The sequence below is a fragment of the Benincasa hispida genome, chromosome 12 (genome assembly GCF_009727055.1).
Source record: "Benincasa hispida cultivar B227 chromosome 12, ASM972705v1, whole genome shotgun sequence".
NCBI classification, from domain to species: Eukaryota; Viridiplantae; Streptophyta; class Magnoliopsida; order Cucurbitales; family Cucurbitaceae; genus Benincasa; species Benincasa hispida.
Window position 1 is genome coordinate 56,947,364 of NC_052360.1, and position 19,717 is coordinate 56,967,080.

General features: G+C 32.6%; 2 protein-coding genes and 1 long non-coding RNA gene across 4 annotated transcripts in view; 1 reads left to right on the top strand and 2 right to left on the bottom strand.

Moving 5' to 3' along the window:
* LOC120067764 overlaps positions 1-3,755 on the top strand; it is a 10,291-nt gene extending 6,536 nt beyond the window's left edge. The window contains exon 3 of the mRNA XM_039019340.1: positions 3,615-3,755. Coding sequence (XP_038875268.1) covers positions 3,615-3,620 — 6 coding nt within the window. The 3' untranslated portion in view covers positions 3,621-3,755. The remainder of the gene's footprint in view (positions 1-3,614) is intronic.
* A 3,322-nt stretch (positions 3,756-7,077) lies between these two features.
* LOC120067964 lies at positions 7,078-8,197 on the bottom strand. The gene is made up of 3 exons (XR_005479058.1): positions 7,964-8,197; positions 7,793-7,888; positions 7,078-7,721 (listed from the first exon to the last, which is right to left on the bottom strand). It is a non-coding gene; the product is annotated as an uncharacterized LOC120067964 (long non-coding RNA).
* Positions 8,198-9,026: 829 nt separating this feature from the next.
* Positions 9,027-17,021, bottom strand: LOC120067179 (probable prolyl 4-hydroxylase 4). 2 transcript variants are annotated; one of them, XR_005478940.1, is made up of 9 exons: positions 16,769-17,021; positions 16,508-16,565; positions 16,304-16,408; positions 15,701-15,758; positions 15,315-15,490; positions 14,524-14,593; positions 14,072-14,410; positions 13,247-13,339; positions 9,027-11,620 (listed from the first exon to the last, which is right to left on the bottom strand). XR_005478940.1 is itself a non-coding variant. In XM_039018655.1 (8 exons), exons 1-7 carry the CDS (start codon positions 16,906-16,908, stop codon positions 14,115-14,117), a joined length of 903 nt encoding a protein of 300 aa, XP_038874583.1. In that variant the 5' UTR covers positions 16,909-17,021; the 3' UTR covers positions 13,042-13,339; positions 14,072-14,114. The 2 variants fall into 2 exon arrangements, 1 of the variants encoding a protein (XP_038874583.1); XM_039018655.1 differs by lacking the exon at positions 9,027-11,620 and having other exon boundaries at positions 13,042-13,339.
* Between the last annotated feature and the right edge of the window lie 2,696 nt (positions 17,022-19,717).

Sequence of the window (19,717 nt, forward strand, 5' to 3'; positions counted from 1 at the left end):
ATATTTAAAAAATTTTAAGTTAAAATACTACTTTGGTTCTTATACTCTTAAAATATTTATTTTGGTCGTTGTACTTTAAAAAAGTGATCATTTTGATCACTTAAAAATGCAATAAAAATGAAAATGAAGGGACTAAATGGTCACTTTTTAAAAATATATAAACCAAAATGAAACAAAATTAAAAATGCAAGGATCAAAATGAATCTTTTGAAAGTATCTGGCTAAAATAAATCAAAGTTAAAAGTAAGAGACAACAATGAACTTTTTGAAAGTATAGGGACAAAAATGAATCAAAACAAAAAATACCGGACCAAAGTAGTACTTTTAATACATTTATAATTAGTATTTTGCATTATATGATTATTTATTATTTTCTAATTAATTTATACTTATTTAATTATTTTTTTTAGCAGTTAAACTAAATTATTTGATTATCAATATTATTTTTATTAATGTTTAATGTAGAATAATTTATTTTTTATTTTTATAGATTAATTTAATTAATATAATAATATTTTAATAATGAATTTATATGATTACTTCAATTCATTCTCTTACATTTAATTAATTAATTAAAATTTCCATCAACAAAAGTTGTAAAACATACATATATTATATTAAAAACATAATTTTAACAAGTAAAAGTATTAAACAATTATCATTACCATCATTTTATATATATATATTGAAAATGTACTATCTTCATATTTTAACATAATCCTATCTATTCAGATTTGGTATGTAGTATGTTATATATATATATATATATAAAAGGGGGATTTTCAAAAATAAAAAAATAAAAAAACTATTTACATAAAATAATAATATTTTAATATTCTTTGAGTTTATCAGTATCTATTAGTAATAGAAATTGGTAGAAGTCTACCGTTGATGAACATTTATAGTATCTATTAGTGTTTTTATTTTTTTTACTATTTTTGTAAATAGTTTTGACATTTTTTTATGAGTGAAAATTTTCATATATATATATATATATATTAAGTTCAACACAATATTTGGGAGTGGGAAGTTTCACGCATCAAATCTCTTAGTTGAAGACATGTATTGAGGTACTGAGGAATTGAGTTATGCTCATTTATTATGGGATATTACATCTTTATTCCAATGAAATCAATATTTAAATCTGAAGTTCTTGTGAAGGCAGAAGGAATCTGGATTGAGCAAATCGGACAGCTGTTGTTTGATTTGTTTTAGTTGGTTTTGATTAAGCAAAGAAGGGACAGAAAGTTGGACCAAAATTATGCCATTGAAAACCCCTTTTGCTTTGTGAGGTACCCAAAAAAAAAAATGGTGCCTTAGCATTTTGGTCGGCTGCCATTTGTTTCTTTGAGACACTAAGGACGTGGTGGATCGGGAATCCTTATCTTTTTTTTTTTTTTTCTTTTTTCCCCATTTCCATATATTTTTATATATTTTCTTTGGGATGATGAGAATGAGATGACTCCTTAGTGTCCTCTCCTCTCTTCACCATTCTTCTTTCTTGTTACTTTTTCTTTCTTTTTTTAATATATATATATATATATATATATATATATATAAGAAAAAGTAAAAAGAATTTAGGTAATGATGTGTTGGAATCATATTCTTATGGTTAATAGTAAAAAATAAAATGTTCTAGTTGGCTTCAAAAAGGATAAAACTACAGTGATTTTGGATCGGATTTAACCCAAACAGTTAAAAGATTCAAATCTCCCAACATGGAAGGTTGAACATGTCTTCTGGATTAGAAAAATGAAAAGGATAAGATAGAAACTAGAAAGGTAATAGTATTATGGTATAGGACTAAGTATCTTATCCTCTTCCTACCATGAAAGTTTTCAATATTCCATATTATTACAGTAGCACCTGAAGTTTTCCTCTAAGGCATCAACTCCACCTAGATAATGGGTTGACTAATAGTTTCAAGCACTTAGTTTGGTCATCGATGTTTAATGCAATATATAATTTTCTTATCGAGCAAGGCTCCATCTTCTAGAAGAGGAAGGGAAAAAAATAGTTCGTAATCGAGATTGTGTTATTGGGTGATGGGAGGAAGAATCTCCATGCCCACTAAAGAGATGCTTGATGAGTGACCATCGTTCACTAAATATTCTGAAACAAAATATTTAATCATTATTTTTTATAACAAGTTAAAATGTCTGTAATTTATACTATATTCTAACTCTTTTTTTAAAAAAAAAAAAAAAAATCTTTTTGATCTCTGAATTTTTACTTTAATTTCTATTTGATCTTTAGATTTTAAATGTTATACTTTTAGTACTTAAGTTTCAAGATTTATTGTTTTAATCTCGATATTTCATTAAATACTCATCTTCAGCATTTGGCGTTAATGTCTATCAATTAATTTAAAATGTTTATGAAGTGAAATTTTAAATTTAGTTTTAATAATGATGTTAGAGAGTAAATTAATTATAATTCTTTTAAATTAACTAACAGATATTACTACTGAAAACAAAAAATGAGTATTGAGCGAAAAATTGAGATTAAAAATATAAATTTTGAAATTTAGGAACCAAAATGAAATAAAACTCAAATCTTAAAAGTGAAATTGTAACATTTTGGAAACCTAGGAGACTAAGATAAAATTAAACTTAGAACTTAAATAAAGTGTAACATTTTGAAATTTATGGACATAAGAGGAATTAGTTCTAAAATCTGTTTTTTCCTTTTTTTTTTTTTTTTTTTTCTCCCCTTCTTATTCAATACCGTTTCATAATTTTTTTTTAAGTATAATGAAAATATTCATTAACATCGATGTCCAATACATGAATATGTGAAAAATATTGACGTGTGACGAAAGAATTTTATACCATGCTTGTATGTACAGTTGCACATTGCTTTATTGATATGTTCATCATTTGAATATTCGCACTTTTGTGGATTGCCCTCCTTTACCTGCCACTAAGTAGCTGTGGAATCTTTCTAAGCTTGTCTATAATATTATTAAATGGATAGTTTGTGAAGATTTGAAGTTCTCTTTGGTAATCATTTTGACTTTGTTTGATAACTATTTATTTTTTTGCTTTTGATTTTTGAAAATTAAGTATATTTCCTCTCAATTTCTTACAATGATTTAAAGTACAATAGTTGAATCTTTAGTCAAATTCCAAAAACAAAAAACAACTTTTGAAAAGTTACTATTTTTAGTTCTCAAAAATTGACTTGATTTTTTTAACTATTGCTAAAAAATAGATAACAAAGGAAGAATTTTAAAGGTGAAAGTAATGTTTATAAATTTAATTTTCAAAAACAAAAACCAAAAAAGAAAATAATTGCCAAATGAGGTTTTCGTTTTTTTTTTTTTAATTAAGTCTATAAACACAATTTCCAGTTTTAAATTTCTTTCTTTGTTATATTTTTTTTACAATAGTTTAAAAAATCAAATCAAATTTTATAAACTAAAAAAATGGTTTTTCAAAACTTGTTTTTGTTTATGAATTTTCACTAATATATTTAAAGAAATATGCAAATCATTGTAGAAAATGAGAAAATAAACTCAATTTTCAAAAACTAAAGATAAAATGAAATGATTATTAAACAGAACCTAAATGATTAAAATGATCTGATTTTGACTTCTTTCCCTTGTCTTTCAGCTATAGTTGGATTGAAATCTGGTTCCTTGAATTTGCTGAATTCATCACATCTGAATTATTTACAAAGAGCCAAACATAGTGCTAAAAGATGAGAACCAAGTCAACAAGCCAACAACCATCTATCAAATTAGGACTTTATTTTTCTTTTTCTTTTTGTTTGATTTTTTGTTTTTTTTTTTTTTTGGCATGATGTAGAAGTTTTCAAGAAAATTTGTACGGATGACCCAATTTTTGGGTCCAAAATGTCAAATGATCCATTTTTTTAAAAAAATGTCGATTGACCCTTTACTGACATCATCGCCATACCAAATTACATAAATTGTCCTTACACCAGCCTCACAAGGTAAATCTCGCTCTCGTCTGATTAAACGCTCTCACTCTCGCTTGAAATTTTCTGGTTTGATGTGATTGCTTGTCAGTGTACGAATGATTTGACAATTTTTACGACGGAAGCCTCAAATCAAATCAATAATACCTAAACACAATACAATGGTGATTTCTTTAAACTCTAAACTCCATTTAAAAAATGTTACTTCTCTGGTTTTCGACGGTGTTTTGTTGAACGGGGATTTACAAGACGAGGCTTTTTCAGAACGGAACAGTTTTTTCAGAAAGGTGTTTCATTATAGAGAGCGAGATTGAAAGCGAAAGTACACTTCAATTGCTTATACAGCTTAATGATAAATGTTCTCTTGCTTTGTAGGATGAAGAAAAGTGTCTATTTATTCGATATGGAGGTAATTGGGATGAGAATGAAAGTTCGTATATTGGAGGACAGCTGAGAGGAATCATTGTGTCTCATACATTGAAGTATGAAGAACTTAAAACTCGCATTTACATGGTTATAAATGTCAGTTCTTCAGAGTTTGATCTTATACTGAAAGTTAAATATAAGCTTGAATTTGAACCCTCTCCACAATGCATAATGAATGATGATGATGTTCGCTTCCTTCTTTTGCGAGAAGAGCTTAGTAGACTTTAGATAGCTGTAACGTTGAAGTCTAATCATGACGAAAATATTGGAATGGGGTTTGGAAATGTGAGTTATGATGATACGACTGTGGACAGACAATATGAGGAATCGTATCAGTTTTGTCGGGAAGAGGATGATATTCCATTGTCTACCAACACTATACCATCAACATTCGATTATATGGATTGTGGTCATTCAGTGGATGTGAATGAGCAACCAGCAGAATTGAATGAAATGGATCGTGATCATAGATATGTGTATCGTTCTACAGCAGCTTCAGTGGTTCCACCATTTGTGTCTTCAAGTCATAGGACAAAGTTGATTATGCCTGGCACCTCTTCATTTGGGACAGAGGACGTTAAAGTTGGTCAACTATTTTTGAGAAAAAATGACTTAAAAATGAGGTTATCTATTCTGCCCATCAATAAAAAATTTGAATATAAGGTCAGGAAATCAATCAAATCTTTGTTTACTGTCAAATGTATTAAAGAGACATGTAATTGGAGCCTTCGTGCAGTCAAAATGGAAGGGTCTGATATATTCAAGATTACAAAGTACTGCAGTTCGCACACATGTTTCATTGGAATTTTGAATCACGACCATAGACAAGTAACTGCTACGGTTGTTGGTCAGCTCATTAAAGATAAGTTCACGGGAATAGGACGTATTTATAAACCTTGTCATATCGTTGAGGATATGAGGAGAGATTATGGCGTGAACATAAGTTATGATAAAGCGTGGCGTGCAAGGGAAGCCGCGTATGATCCCACTAGAGGTACTCTAGAATACTCATACTCTATACTACATGCTTATGGAGAAGCGCTAAAAATAAAGAATCCGGGTACAGTCTTTGAGATTGAACTTGAAGATGAGGTGCATTTCAAGTATATATTTATTGCAATAGTAGACAATGATACCGATCGATCATGGAAATGGTTTGTGTCAAACTTGAAATGCAGTATCGAAGAACCCGATATTCTGTTGTTTGTTTCTGATCGGATGGTATCTATCAGCAATGCTCGTGCATTTTTTCCCATAGCATTTCATGGATTGTGCACATGACATATAGAACAAAATCTAGTTACAAACTTTAAGGATAACACAATTGTTGGGATATCTAGAGATGCAACAAGGGCATTTCGCATGACAAAGTTCCAGATAAAATGGGACGAACTCCGTAGTTTTAGAGACAATGTTGTCACGAAATATTTCGAAGACATCGGTCTTCGAAGGTGGGTACGAGTTTACCAAATAGAACGAAGATATATTAACATGACATCCAACAGTGCAGAGTGTTTCAATTCGTTAACTAAAGAGTATCGACTATTGCCCATAGTATGCTTGATTGAACATGTTAAAGGAATGCTCCAATCGTGGTTCTATGAACGGAGGAATTACTGGGCATCTCAAACAACATTACACTCTAACTACTATGAAACCCGATTGGCAAGTGAGGCCGATAAGGGTAGACGATATCAGGTGGAGCCTATTGATTGTTATCGGGTACACGTACGAGATAATCGATTGGACGGTATTGTCAATCTTCACACGAAGGAATGCACGTGTAAGGAATTCGACTCACTTGGTATCCCGTGTTCGCATGCAATTGTTGCTGCCAAGGAACAACATATACCCATCCATAGTTTTTGTAGTCGATTTTATACAGTAGACTCTCTAATGACTGCGTATGCGGAGCTTATAAATCTACTTGGCCTCATATCTGAATGGAAAAGACCTCCTGAATATGTAGAAAAGATTATCCTTCCTCCGAAATTTGTGCCACAAGTCGAGCGACAGAGAGTGAGAAGAATATCATCCAGAGGAGAATTTCGCAGACAAATGAAATATGGTCGGTGTGGGAATTATGGGAATAACCGCCAAAATTGTACTGAACCGCTTACAACCGTGCGACGTGCTGAAAATGCCAGAGATCGTGACACAAACACTCCTCATCTAATTTAGTTTGTAACTAACTTGTAACATTTCATTTGTTATAAATACCATTGATCAATTTTTCATACGTCATACTTGTAACATATTTCATACTTCATACTTGTAACACTTCATACTTCATACTTTCATCTTGTAAACAAAAAACAATAACAAGCTGGAGTATTTCTATAATAGCAATCTTCATACTCTCTCAATGTTCATACTTGTAACAAAAAACAATAAATTCATACTCTCTCAATCTTCATACTTGTAACAAAAAACAATAACTTTATACTCTCTCAATCTCGCTCTCTCTCAAAATCTTACTCTCTCTCAAAATCTCGCTCTCTCAATGTTTGAACTTTGAACCTTGAACCATATAATGTTCTACATACCGTTGATACAATGAAAAGAACAGTAGCTCAATTATGCATGTTCTAATAAAATTCTGATATTGAACTTTAAACTTTGAACTTACATAAAAAATACACGTTCAATTATACAATGAAAAGAGTAGTAGCTCCATTATACATAAAAAATAAATGTTTTTACATACATAAAAAATAAATGTTTTTACACATAAAAAATAAATGTTTTTACACATAAAAAATAAATGTTTTTACATACATAAAAAAATACAATAAAAAATAAATGTTATATACACATAAAAAATATGGAGTGTTTGCCCATAGTTGACACGTTAACTGCATCCTATATTCACTCATCTTCTCCTAAGTGATTATGAACGGATCAGCACCAGTCACCAAGTGTTTTAGTAATTTGATTGCGAATATGCCACAATCAAGCGACCCGTGTTGTATGTCGACATTCATAGGTCGCGAGATTTTTCAACGGGCTGTGGATAGATTCGATTTTGAACAATCCACGTCACAGTAGTGAAGTAAGGATGATACTGTGACCGTCAATGGCCCTAGCCAATTCACCAGCTTTGTCATTGGTGTGTATGACGGAAGTGAATTGAATACGAATATGTGGCCTCTGTTAATGTCCATTGCAAGGACCATTCAATGGTCACTGATATTCATCGCCGTATAAACAAAATCCGCATCTGCCCATTTGACATCGAATCTATCAGTGACGTAGTCCTTATACGTGTCTTCATCTTCCCATGCTAGGGTAGCCTCCAGAAGTGTCTTATTCTTTATTCGTTTAAATACCCCGCCACGAGCATTAAAGTGACTCTGTCAAATAAAATAAGAAGTTAAGTAACGAAATATAATGAGAAGTTAAGAAATGAAATATCAAAATTTACCGTTACACCAATTGGCAAGATGGTGAACTTATGCATGCACATGTCGGGCCGGGTATAAAATTTTTCTTTCAAAAAATAAAATAAAGTATTTATGATCTGCACAAAAAATTACTATGTCAGTAAAAGTACAAGATAGCCAACATGTAAAGAAGTCAAGACTAGGAAACTTACATCGCACTCGACCAACGAATTCAGGGTAATCAATTCCTTGAAGAATTGCTTGATGAGTGGTTTAAAGGAGTTCTCTCAAACCTCGTTGTCAGTATTGTTGTCCGAGATCTAGCCCATCATTTCTGTAAGGATATTGTGTGGAACATCATGTGCTACGTTATATGTGACGATCGCTCTGGATAGTGACGTAGCTACACCTGGGAGAGGATGTTTAACCACACTTTTCTTCTTTACTTGAGCCAGAGGCTGTCTCTTATACACATCTAGATGTGTATAAGAGACAGGGATGGGTGACCTGGTCGTCTCCTCATTCATCGTGGAACCCTTCAATCAGTAAAGTAAAATGCTGTCTCTTATACACATCTAGATGTGTATAAGAGACAGTAGGAGTGTCAGAGGCAGTCGCATTATTGGTATCAAGATCTTGAGATGGGATGGGTGACCTGGTCGTCTCCTCATTCATCGTGGAACCCTTCAATCAGTAAAGTAAAATGATGAGTTCACGAACTGTCTCTTATACACATCTAGATGTGTATAAGAGACAGGTACCATCCCTACTTCACTACTGTGACGTGGATCGATCGAAGTCGGACCTATCCACAGCCCGTTGGAAAATCTCGCGACCTATGAACATCGACATACAACACGGGTCGCTTGATTGTGGCATCTTCGCAATCAAATTACTAGAACACCTGGTGACTGGTGCTGATTCGTCCGTAATCACTCAGGAGAAGATGAGTGAATATAGAATGCAGTTAGCGTGTCAACTATGGTTAAACACTCCATATTTTTTGTGTATAGAACATGTATTTTTTATTGTATTTTTTATGTATGTAAAAACATTTATTTTTTTTGTATAATGGAGTTACTGCCCTTTTCATTGTATAATTGAACATGTATTTTTCATGTAAGTTCAAAGTTCAATATCAGAATTTTATCAAAACATGCATAATTGAGCTACTGCTCTTTTCATTGTATCAATGGTATGTAGAACATTATATGGTTCAAGGTTCAAAGTTTAAACATTGAGAGAGCGAGATGTTGAGAGAGTATGAAGTTATTGTTTTTTGTTACAAGTATGAAGATTGAGAGAGTATGAAGATTGCTATTATAGAAATACTCTAACTTGTTATTGTTTTTTGTTTACAAGATGAAAGCATGAAAGATGAAGTGTTACAAGTATGAAGTATGAAAAGGTATGAAGTATGTTACAAGCATGTTACAAGTATGACGTATGAAAAATTGATCAATGATATTTATAACAAATGAAATGTTACTAGTTACAAACTAAACTAGATGAGAGATGTTTGTGTCACAGTCTCTGCATTTTCAGCACGTCGCACGGTTGTAAGTAGTTTGGTACAATTTTGGCGATTATGCCCATAATTCCCACACCGACCACATTTCATTTGTCTGCGAAATTCTCCTCTAGATGATATTCTTCTCACTCTCCGTCGCCCGACTTGTGGCACAAACTTCAGAGGAAGGATAATCTTTTCTACATATCTATGAGGTCTTTTCCATTCAGATATGTGGCCAAATGAATTTATAGGCTCCACATACGCAGTCATTAGATAGTCCATTGTATAAAATCGACTGCAAAGACTGTGGATGGGTATATTTTGTTCCTTGACAGCAACAATTGCATGCGAACACGGGATACCAAGTGAGTCGAATTCCTTACACGTGCATTCCTTCGTGTGAAGACTGACAATACCGTCCAATCGATTATCTCGCACGTGTACCCGATAACAATCAATAAGCTCCACCTGATATTGTCTGCCCTTATCGGCCTCACTTGCCAATCGGGTTTCATAGTAGTCAGAGTGCAATGTCATTCGAAATGCCCAGTAATTCCTCCGTTCGTAGAACCACAATTAGAGCATTCCTCTAACATGTTCAATCAAGCATACTATGGGCAATAATCAATACTCTTTAGTTAACGAATTGAAATACTATGCACCATTGGTTGTCATGTTATCATATCTTCGTTCTATTTGGTAAACTTGTGCCCACCTTTGAAGACCGATGTCTTCCAAATATTTCGTGACAACACCATCTCTAAAACTACGAAGTTCGTCCAATTTTGTCTGGAACTCTATCATGCGAAATGCTCTTGCTGCACCTTTAAATATCCTAGCAATCGTGCTATCCTTAGAGTTTGTAACCAGATTTTGTTTTATATGCCATGTGTACAATCCATGAAATGCCGTGGGAAAAAATGCACAAATAGCATTATCAATAGATACCATCCGATCAAACACTAACACCAGATTATCGGGTTCTCCGATACTGCATTTCAAGTTTGACATAAACCATTTCCATGATCGATCGGTTTCATTGTCCACTATTGCATATGCTAGTGGGTATAATTGATTGTTCCCGTCTATAGAAACTACAACTAACATGGTGCCTTTGAATTTTCCTTTTAAGTGCGACCCATCAACAATAATACAAGACCGACAGCTTGTGAAACCTCTAACACAAGGCTCTAATATCATAAACATATACTTAAAATGCACCTCATCTTCAAGTTCGATCTAAAAAATTGTACCTGGATTTTTTATTTTTAGCGTTTCTCCATAAACATGTAATATGGAATATGAGTATTCTGGAGTACCTCTAGTAAGATCATATGCAACTTCCCTGGCACGTCACACTTTATCATAACTTATGTTCACACCATAATCTCTCCTCGTATCCTCAACGATAACAAGGTTTATAAATACGTCCTATTCCCGTGAACTTATCTTTAATGAACTGACCAACAACCGTAGCAGTTGCTTATCTATGGTAGTGATTCAAAATTCCAATGGAACATGTGTGCGAACTGCAGTACTTTGTGATCTTGAATATATCAGACCCTTCCATTTTGACTGCATGAAAACTCCACTTACATGTCTCCCTAATACATTTGACAGTGAACAGAGATTTGGTTGATTTCCCGACCTTAAATTCAAAATTTTTGTTGATGAACAGAATAGATAATCTCATTTTCAAGTCCTTTGCTCAAAAATAGTTGACCAACTTCAACGTCTTCTGTCCCAGATAAAGAGGTGCCAGGCATAATCAACTCTGTTTTATGACTTGAAGCCACAAATGGTGGAACTACTGAAACTGCTATAGAACGACGCATATCTCCATGATCACGATCCATTTCATTCAATCCTGCTGGTTGCTCATTCACATCCACTGAAGGACCACGATCCATATAATCGAATGTTGATGGTACAGTGTTGGTAGACAATAGAATATCATCTTCCCGAAGAAACTGATATGATTCCTCGTATTGTCTGTCCACAGCCGTATCATCATAACTCGCATTTCCAAACCTCATTCCAATATTTTCATCCTAATTAGTCTTCAACGTTACAGCTATCTAAAGTCTACTAAGCTCTTCTCGTAAAAGAAGGAAGCGAACATCACCATTATTCATTATACATTGTGGAGGGGCTTCAAATTCAAGCTTATATTTAACTTTTAGTACAAGATCAAACTCTGAAGAACTGACATTTGTAACTCTGTAAATGCGAGATTTAAGTTCTTCATACTTCAATGTATGAGGCACAATGATTCCTCTCAACTGTCCCCCAATATACGAACTTTCATTCTCATCCTAATCACCTTCATATCGAATAAATACACTTTTATGTCATCCTACGAAGCAAGAGAACATTTGTCATTAAGTTGTACAAGCGATTGAAGTGTACTCTCTCTCTCAATCTCGTTCTCTCTCTTACTCTTACTCTCTCTCTTACTCTACCTATACAAAATGTCGTAATGCAACCTTTCCAGAAATAATACAGCAAAAATAATTAAACAGACGAAACACCTTTTTAAAAAAGTTGTTTCGTTCTGAAAAAACCTCGTCTTGAAAATCCCCGTTCGAAAAATCTCCATTCAACAAAACACCGTCGAAAACCAGAGAAGTAATCACCTTTGAAATGGAGTTTAGAGTTTAAGAAAATCACCATTCTATTGTGTTTAGGTATTATTGATTTGATTTGAGTCTTCTGTCATAAAAATTGTCAAATCATTCGTACACTGACGAGCAATCACATCAAACCAGAGAATTTCAAACGAGAGCGAGAGCATTTAATCAGACGAGAGCGAGATTTACCTCATGAGGTTAGTATAAGGGCAATTTACGTAATTTGGTATGACGATGATATCAGCAGACGGTCAATTGACATTATTTTTTAAAAATGGGTCATTTGACATTTTGAATCCAAAAATTGGGTCACCCGTATAAATTTCCCAAGTTTTCAAACATATAATAGATTGAAGATAGCATTTTCATCTAAAATGAGTTCAGAAGTTCATTTATATCAAGTTGAGTAAAATAATAACAATAATTTTTTTTTAAAAAAAAAAAATGACACTTATATACGTAATCATGTCTATGGAGAAAGTTTCTTTTTTAGTTAAAATCTCATTTTTAATTCTTGTAATTTAGGATTTGTCCAATTTTAATCAATATACTCTCAAATATCTAATTTTAGTCGAATTACTTTCAATAAACCTTAATTTAGTCCATCAATATTAAATTTTATCGAAATTAGTTAAATAATAATAATAATTTTCATTTGTGAATATGTTTTCAAACTTTGTAGTAAAAATGCTAATAGATAATTAAAAAAAATTGAAAAAAAAAGTCAACAAAAAAGCTAGTATTGAGGACCAAATTAAAAATTTATTAAAAATATTGAGACTAAAATTAGACAATTAAAAAAACATGAACAAAATTTGAACAAATTTCAAAATACAAGGATATCTCAGTGTTTTTTCAAAAAATATATTATATATTTATATATATATATATAGAAGGAAGGTTAATAAGGCTTTTTGACAAAAGTTAATATCAAGGACTAAAAGTAAATCCGTAAATCCCAAAATAGAAAGAAAATAAGTTTTCTAGATTTGAAAGAGATAGAGAGTCCATTGACTTGCATGCAAATGAGCTCATTTTTTACCCATTTATGAACTCATCTTTTCAAAAGATGAATAAAACAAATGATTTTCAACATAAAAAAAGTACTTAAAATTTAAAATAGATGGATTGTATTTTTATCTCTTCATATTATAAACTCATTTCTACCAGAGACATTTCTATTGATATGAAAGGTTAGACTCTCTAATCACTTCATTGTCACATCAGCAAAATTACTCGATTTTTCTGTAATGTATATAAACTATAGCTTTTAAAACCACGATATTCTTTCTTATAAGAGAATCATATAAAAAATCAAATAAGAAAAATAAAGTCAATAAAGTAATACATACTCATCATAATTACCCAACGGCTACTGCCTCATCCATCCGTGCTTCAGGATAGCTTCACGATAAATGTTGTACTGCTTTCCATTCCACAAATAACTGACGTTCCAAATTACACCAAAAAAAAAAACAAAGGTCAAGAAATTCATGAGTGATAAAACTTTATCAAGTAATTATGTTTGCCTATTTCTTTAGCTAAATTATAAATTTGATCTCTATAGTTTGGAGAAAATTAGGATTTAGTCTCTATGATTTTAAAAGTTAAACTTTATTCCTTATGCTTTGATAAAATTCTCATAATTAGTCCTTATCATGGACTCTTTAGGAGGGTTTTACTAAATCATAAGAACTAAATTCTAATTATAAATCATACGGATTAAATTCTAACTTTCTTCAAATCATATGAACCAAATTTGTAATTTCACCTATTTCTTTTTGGAAGGAACAATACTTTCAATTTGGGGAAGCCTAAACAAATCAAAATGCTATGAAAAAAGGAAAGAAATTTCCAAACGAAGCCAATAATTTTAAAATAAGTCCATTACCATCCAGCAAAGACAAGAATTTTACCGCTTGAAGTTGTGGAATAAATTCTAATTATAGGGACTAAATTCTTAAACTCTAACTATAAACAATACGGACTAAATTCTAACTTTCTTCAAATTATAGATCAATTTTACAATTTAACCAATTTCTTTTTGGAAGAACAATACTTCCAATATGGGAAAATCTAAACAAATCAAAGTGCAACTGAAAAGGAAAGAAATTTCCAAACTACGCCAATGATTTAAAAACAAATCAATTACTATCCACCAAAGACGAGAATTTTACCTCCTAAAGGTATCGAAATTTCGAGTGTATCATTGAGATCAAATCAACAGATCCTGCAACTCCGCCTACAGTAGCCAGGCATTTCTGGAGATCCGACCATATATTCTGGGTTTTTGGTGCATTCCCCTAAGGCAGCCCATCTCTCACAACTTTCATTTAGATCAGTACAATTCCCAATGTTTCCTAAGTTTTTGCTGAAAGAGTCGACGTGAATCCACTTTGTTGCTGACCATTTTTCTCCTTCAAGGACAGGGCAACCTCCATGGAGACTGTTCGTGTCTGGGATAGCATTTGGTTCAAGACTAAAGAAAAGAAGGGCATCGCCTTTCTTCGGTTTCACTGCATCGTTCCAAGTGCGGAATAATGTCAACCAATAAAGCACATCAATTTCATGCAAGTTAGATGGTTTGATAAGTACTGAAAAAGCACTTATAATTTGTTTGGTGACTGACCTGCAATTCCTTTCCTTGCACACTCTGAGAGATCCTCGTCTGTTTCATAAGCTCTCCGATGGGCAGATTTCTGCTTGGAGGTTATATAACGAGGTTAAACAAGTCAGCTATCGATTATGGTCGTTTCTGAACCAAATTCATTTCCAATTTATATGTAACTTTAAAACCAAATAGAATTTTTCAAAAGTTGGTTTCTCCACGAGGAACAATTTCAGTAATCTCAGATGTTTCAGGTCTAATCCAATTCACCAATAGTTTGATTAAAATTCTAGGGAATTGGAGAATTTCGGTCCTTTGACATAATTACAATAACATTTTTCCTAACTGAAGTACTTAAAAAGGCGGTGCTGCAGCAAGTGTTAAATGCCTCTAAGCTGGATTGTATTACATCCACAATGAACATGTATAAGTTGCTAGACATTTTGATGGAGAAAAAAAAAATGCGAAAAAAAAAAAAAAAACAAACAAACAAAATACGGTTCAAATCGGGTAAAAGGGTTCCGTATCATCCATCTGAACAAAAATTAGGTCATTTTCAGTAGGAATTTCTATAAAATAATGGCAAAGACCTCTGGGTTATCCAACATCCAGGCTTTCCCACGTTTCATTTCAATATTTCAACATATTGAAGACAGTCATATAAAGGGATCCTTTCCATCAAAAGACAGAGTTGTATGTTTATTATTTAGAGAGTACTCGGATCTAAGAAGAGGTAATCTTAAAATTGAAAATGAGGAATATAAATAATTTAGTTCTAGTAAAGTAATTTGTGAATTAACGCTTGAACTAACCTCTGCCAAGGGGAATACTGTTTCACCGCCTTTGGTCACATTAGAGAGATACATAAGAACTGTAGCTAAACGATGTCCTCCCCAGGCAATATTTACCTTGTCAACAAAGTAATCATAATGTGACTCATATTTCTCTCCATGCTCATATCTCAGTACCTGAATATCCTCCCCATTTTCTGAAAAATGAGAAATACCCGCGACATTTAGCACTGATACTTGACATTGACAACCATTTCAGTAATATATGCACTCCTTGACTTCTCCCAGGTATAATTATAAAGAAATCATGAGTGTTACTTATGGCAATCAGCTGTAGTAATTCAAATGCATATGACATAACATATCAATGACCAATATGTGATTTGACAGTGAAACAAATCGTGTACCTTTTGGAAGAAAAGTCCATGCAGAAATTTTGTCCTCTATGCCAGAAACAATTGGATCCTAAATATCAAATAAAATGTAAATATTTCATACAAACATGGGAGTAAAAAGAAGAGATCTAAAATGATATCTAATAGAACCAAAGGAAATAATTATTGTCATACTATATACTACAATTCTAAGATACAGGGGAAATCAGACAGTACACTGTATATTAGATTTATTAAAAGTTAAAACCTAACCGCTCAAACTATTTAATCTAGTCCTAATTCGACAAGATAGGAGATAAGGAGGTTTTAAGCTATTATTCCTAAAAAATTGTTTACTCTCTAATTTTGTACTAACAGTCAACGTAATGTTGATTATTGCATCCATGCTATCAGGAACACATTCCTGTCGTAATTTGATTGTTTAACCTCTTTGAGAAGGCAATATATTTCAGTTTCGCAACAGAGAAGTTACTTCCATATCGTTTAATTCAATAAATAACTTCAGTGACGACCAGTAACAGAAGTTGATTCCAATCAAAAATAAAAACCAAAAGAGAAATTAGAGAAAACATCCAGAGAAATTGGAAGATTGTTAGTATGGAGAGTAAACCTGACCTTGCTTTTAGAAATGAACATTCCTGAACTCGTTCGCACAGTACTGAGCTTGCTCTTTCCTGAATCATTATCAGCAACCTCGGATCTCTTTAGCTCGGATCTCGCCTATCGCAGAAGAAAAACAAGCCTTCAACCAGAGATTTACATTGACGACGTGACTTCCATATCAAACTGAATAATGAATATCACTAAATCTAAACTTACTATAGAAACCAGGTGGTCACATTCTAGGTCCGTGAGAAAACCTTCATATACAAAAGCTCTGCAACATTCAGTGAAATCGCCTTGTCAAAAGTTTGAAGTCAACAGTCACTGAACTAAACCTAGACGACCGGAAATTAGAAGCTAAAGCAATTTAGAGTTCATTAATTTCCGGTTCACAACTTTCTCAGCAAACAAACACAAAAGAACAAAAAAGAAAACAAAAAGAAGATCCGTGCATTTGAAAATGATAGCGATAAGAACCTCGGTTTCCATGAAATCTGCTTCACTTTACTAGGATCTACGGTGGAGCTAGCCGAACCAGCATACGAACAAGTTGATTCCCGAACAACCAATGAGATCAAAATCAAGAAGATGAATAACAGATTACGAAATTTGAACATAGTCTAGGTCGGATCAAATTAGGAAGAGAGCGATAGCGAGAGAGAGAGAGAGAGTTATCGGAGGAAATTGACAGAAGTCTGGAAATGCAGAATATCACAGAGCAGAGGCTTTTTTCCTCTCACAGAAGTCAAATTGTCAACGTCGAACAGCAAGATAATTCACACCAACTGCACGTGCGAAATTGCCTCGTCAGAATCCGAAACCCGTCTTTTTTTTAGTTTTTAACTTCACCAACTAGTGGGGTTTGTGAGATGAGAATTCAGCTAAATTTCTCCATAAATTTTGCAAGCGTCTTTTTTTTTTTTTTTTATCATTATTATTTATTTATTACCTTCATTTTTTTATCATTATTATTTATTTATTAGTATGTAAAATTTTTCATTATAGATCCATTACCACAAAAGTAATATTTAAGAATTATGTAGGATCTAGTTAAGTTTGTAGAAGTGATGGCCTTTTGTAAATTTTTCTCATATGAATGGGAGGAACCTTCGAGATTTGAGGCAACAACATTCTCAATTTTCATTTTCTTCTTTCTACTCAAAATATTTAGGATGTGTGTAGGGCGGGAACTATCATAAAACTATAACAATCACATTTTGTTACAGTAAGTACTATTTTGTATTTCTCAATTAGCTACGGTCAACACTATTTCATGCTATAGTATTCACTGTACTACAATTTTTATTATTTTACATTTATTATTTTTTTCATTCTTTTCTACGGTGTTTACTATGTCCTCAAACTAAAATAGTTTATACTTCAAACACATATTATTATAATTCAAACTAAAATAATCTATACTTCAAATACAAACTATTATAACCTAGTTATAACAACCTAGGACTATAATAACAACTTCTTACCCCAAACACCCCCTAGAGGAATATCATCATTAGTACTCATCTCCTTAGGGCTCTTTTCTCCTCCAAATCTTTCACCCCAACATCTTTAGACATGTCCTCAACAATTTGATGCACATCCTGAACACCAACACTTTCTCTAACATCAGGATTAACAAAACTATGGTATCCCGAATCAGCAGAGACATTTAACTCAAAATTAACATCAGAAGAAACATTCCCAATAACTTGATTTTCAGCACACACAAGAGATATATCAGTGAGACCCCTAGTAAGGTTACTACAACAACATTTTTCTCAGACAACTCTAACTTAGCAGGGTTATTTGTAGAATCAATACAAGTAGAAACTAAGACAAAAGCATCAACAATTTCACAAACATCTTCTGAAATAACATCAGTCTTACAAAATGTACCAATAGGACCTGTTCAATCTCAATAAAGTTACAAGCCATATCACATAAATAATAAGAACAATATTTTCAGAACCTCTAGTTTCTTCTTGACTAAAAGTAGACTTATCGATTGTTGGGATTTATGTCATAAGTCTCATAGTTTGTAATCTTATAAATATATTATTTATTAATAAAATAAATAAGTATTTTATTCATTTATTAGTTTTGCATAACTTAATCCATTAAACTAAGATCTATGATTATTTAATATAACTTGAACATTATGTGGTAGACATACAGTTGGATCATGTTCCAGTAATAACCTAAAAGGTCTATAATGTATGTAGAGTTGGGTACCTTGTCCTAGTAACACTATGGATATGACCCACTTTGTAAACGTTACAAGTGTTGTAAGTGTTACAAACAATTTGATTCAAGTCGTTCATGTAATAAACTTATGGCTTCAAGGTTCATTGGAGTTTGTCACCATTATTATCACAACAAAGTGTGATAGGCAAAGTCATATTTGGAACAACTTTCATATTCATCAAGAACTTCCTAAGCCAAACGGCTTCTTTAGCAACTACATATTCAACCTCCATGGTAGAGCCAACAATACAACCTTGCTTGACACTCTACCAAACTATAGTACCTCCGTTAAGAGTGAACTTTGATCCTGATGTGGATTTTCTAGAATTCCTATAAGTCTGAAAAATCAGAGTCAGTGTATCCTATAAGGATCAAATTCTTAGCTCCATACATAAGCATATAGTCCCTCATTCTCCTATGATATTGAGGATGGTCTCAATTGTGGTCCAGTGATCATATCTTGGATTAGAGTGATAATTACTGACTATCCCTACTACATAGCAAATATCAGACCTTGTACACAACATGGCATACATAAGGCTGCCCATAGTCGATGCATAGGGAATCCGTCTCATTTTCTCAACCTCTTGAGGAGTCTTAGGAATTGCTCCTTAGACAATATAATTTCATGCCTGAAAGGTAATAAACCCTTCTTGGGATTGTGCATCTAATATCTGACAAGCATCTTGTCAATATATGATGCCTAAGACAAGACTGGCATTTTGTTCTTACAATTCTTTATGATTTGGATTCCTAGAACAAACTACGCCTCACCCAAATATTTCATTTCAAATTGAGCGGTTAGTTATTTCTTTACATCCGTTAGTAAATCTACATCATTCCCAATTAGTAGGATATCATGCACATACAACACTAGAAAAGCTACTGAACTATTGATTATTCTCTTATGGATACAAGGTTCATCAATATTCTAATGAAAGCCATAAGATTTTATCGCAGTATTAAACCTTATATTCTAAGATTTATGTGTTTGTTTCAGCCCATAAATGGACTATTTAAGCTTGCAAACTTTTTGCTCTTGACCTTGTTCAATGAATCCCTCTGGTTGTTTCATGTAGATACACTTTTCAAGATTATCATTCAAAAAAAGGCAGTCTTGACATCCATTTGTCATATCTCGTAGTCATATTATGATGCAATGGACAGGAGTATTCGGATATA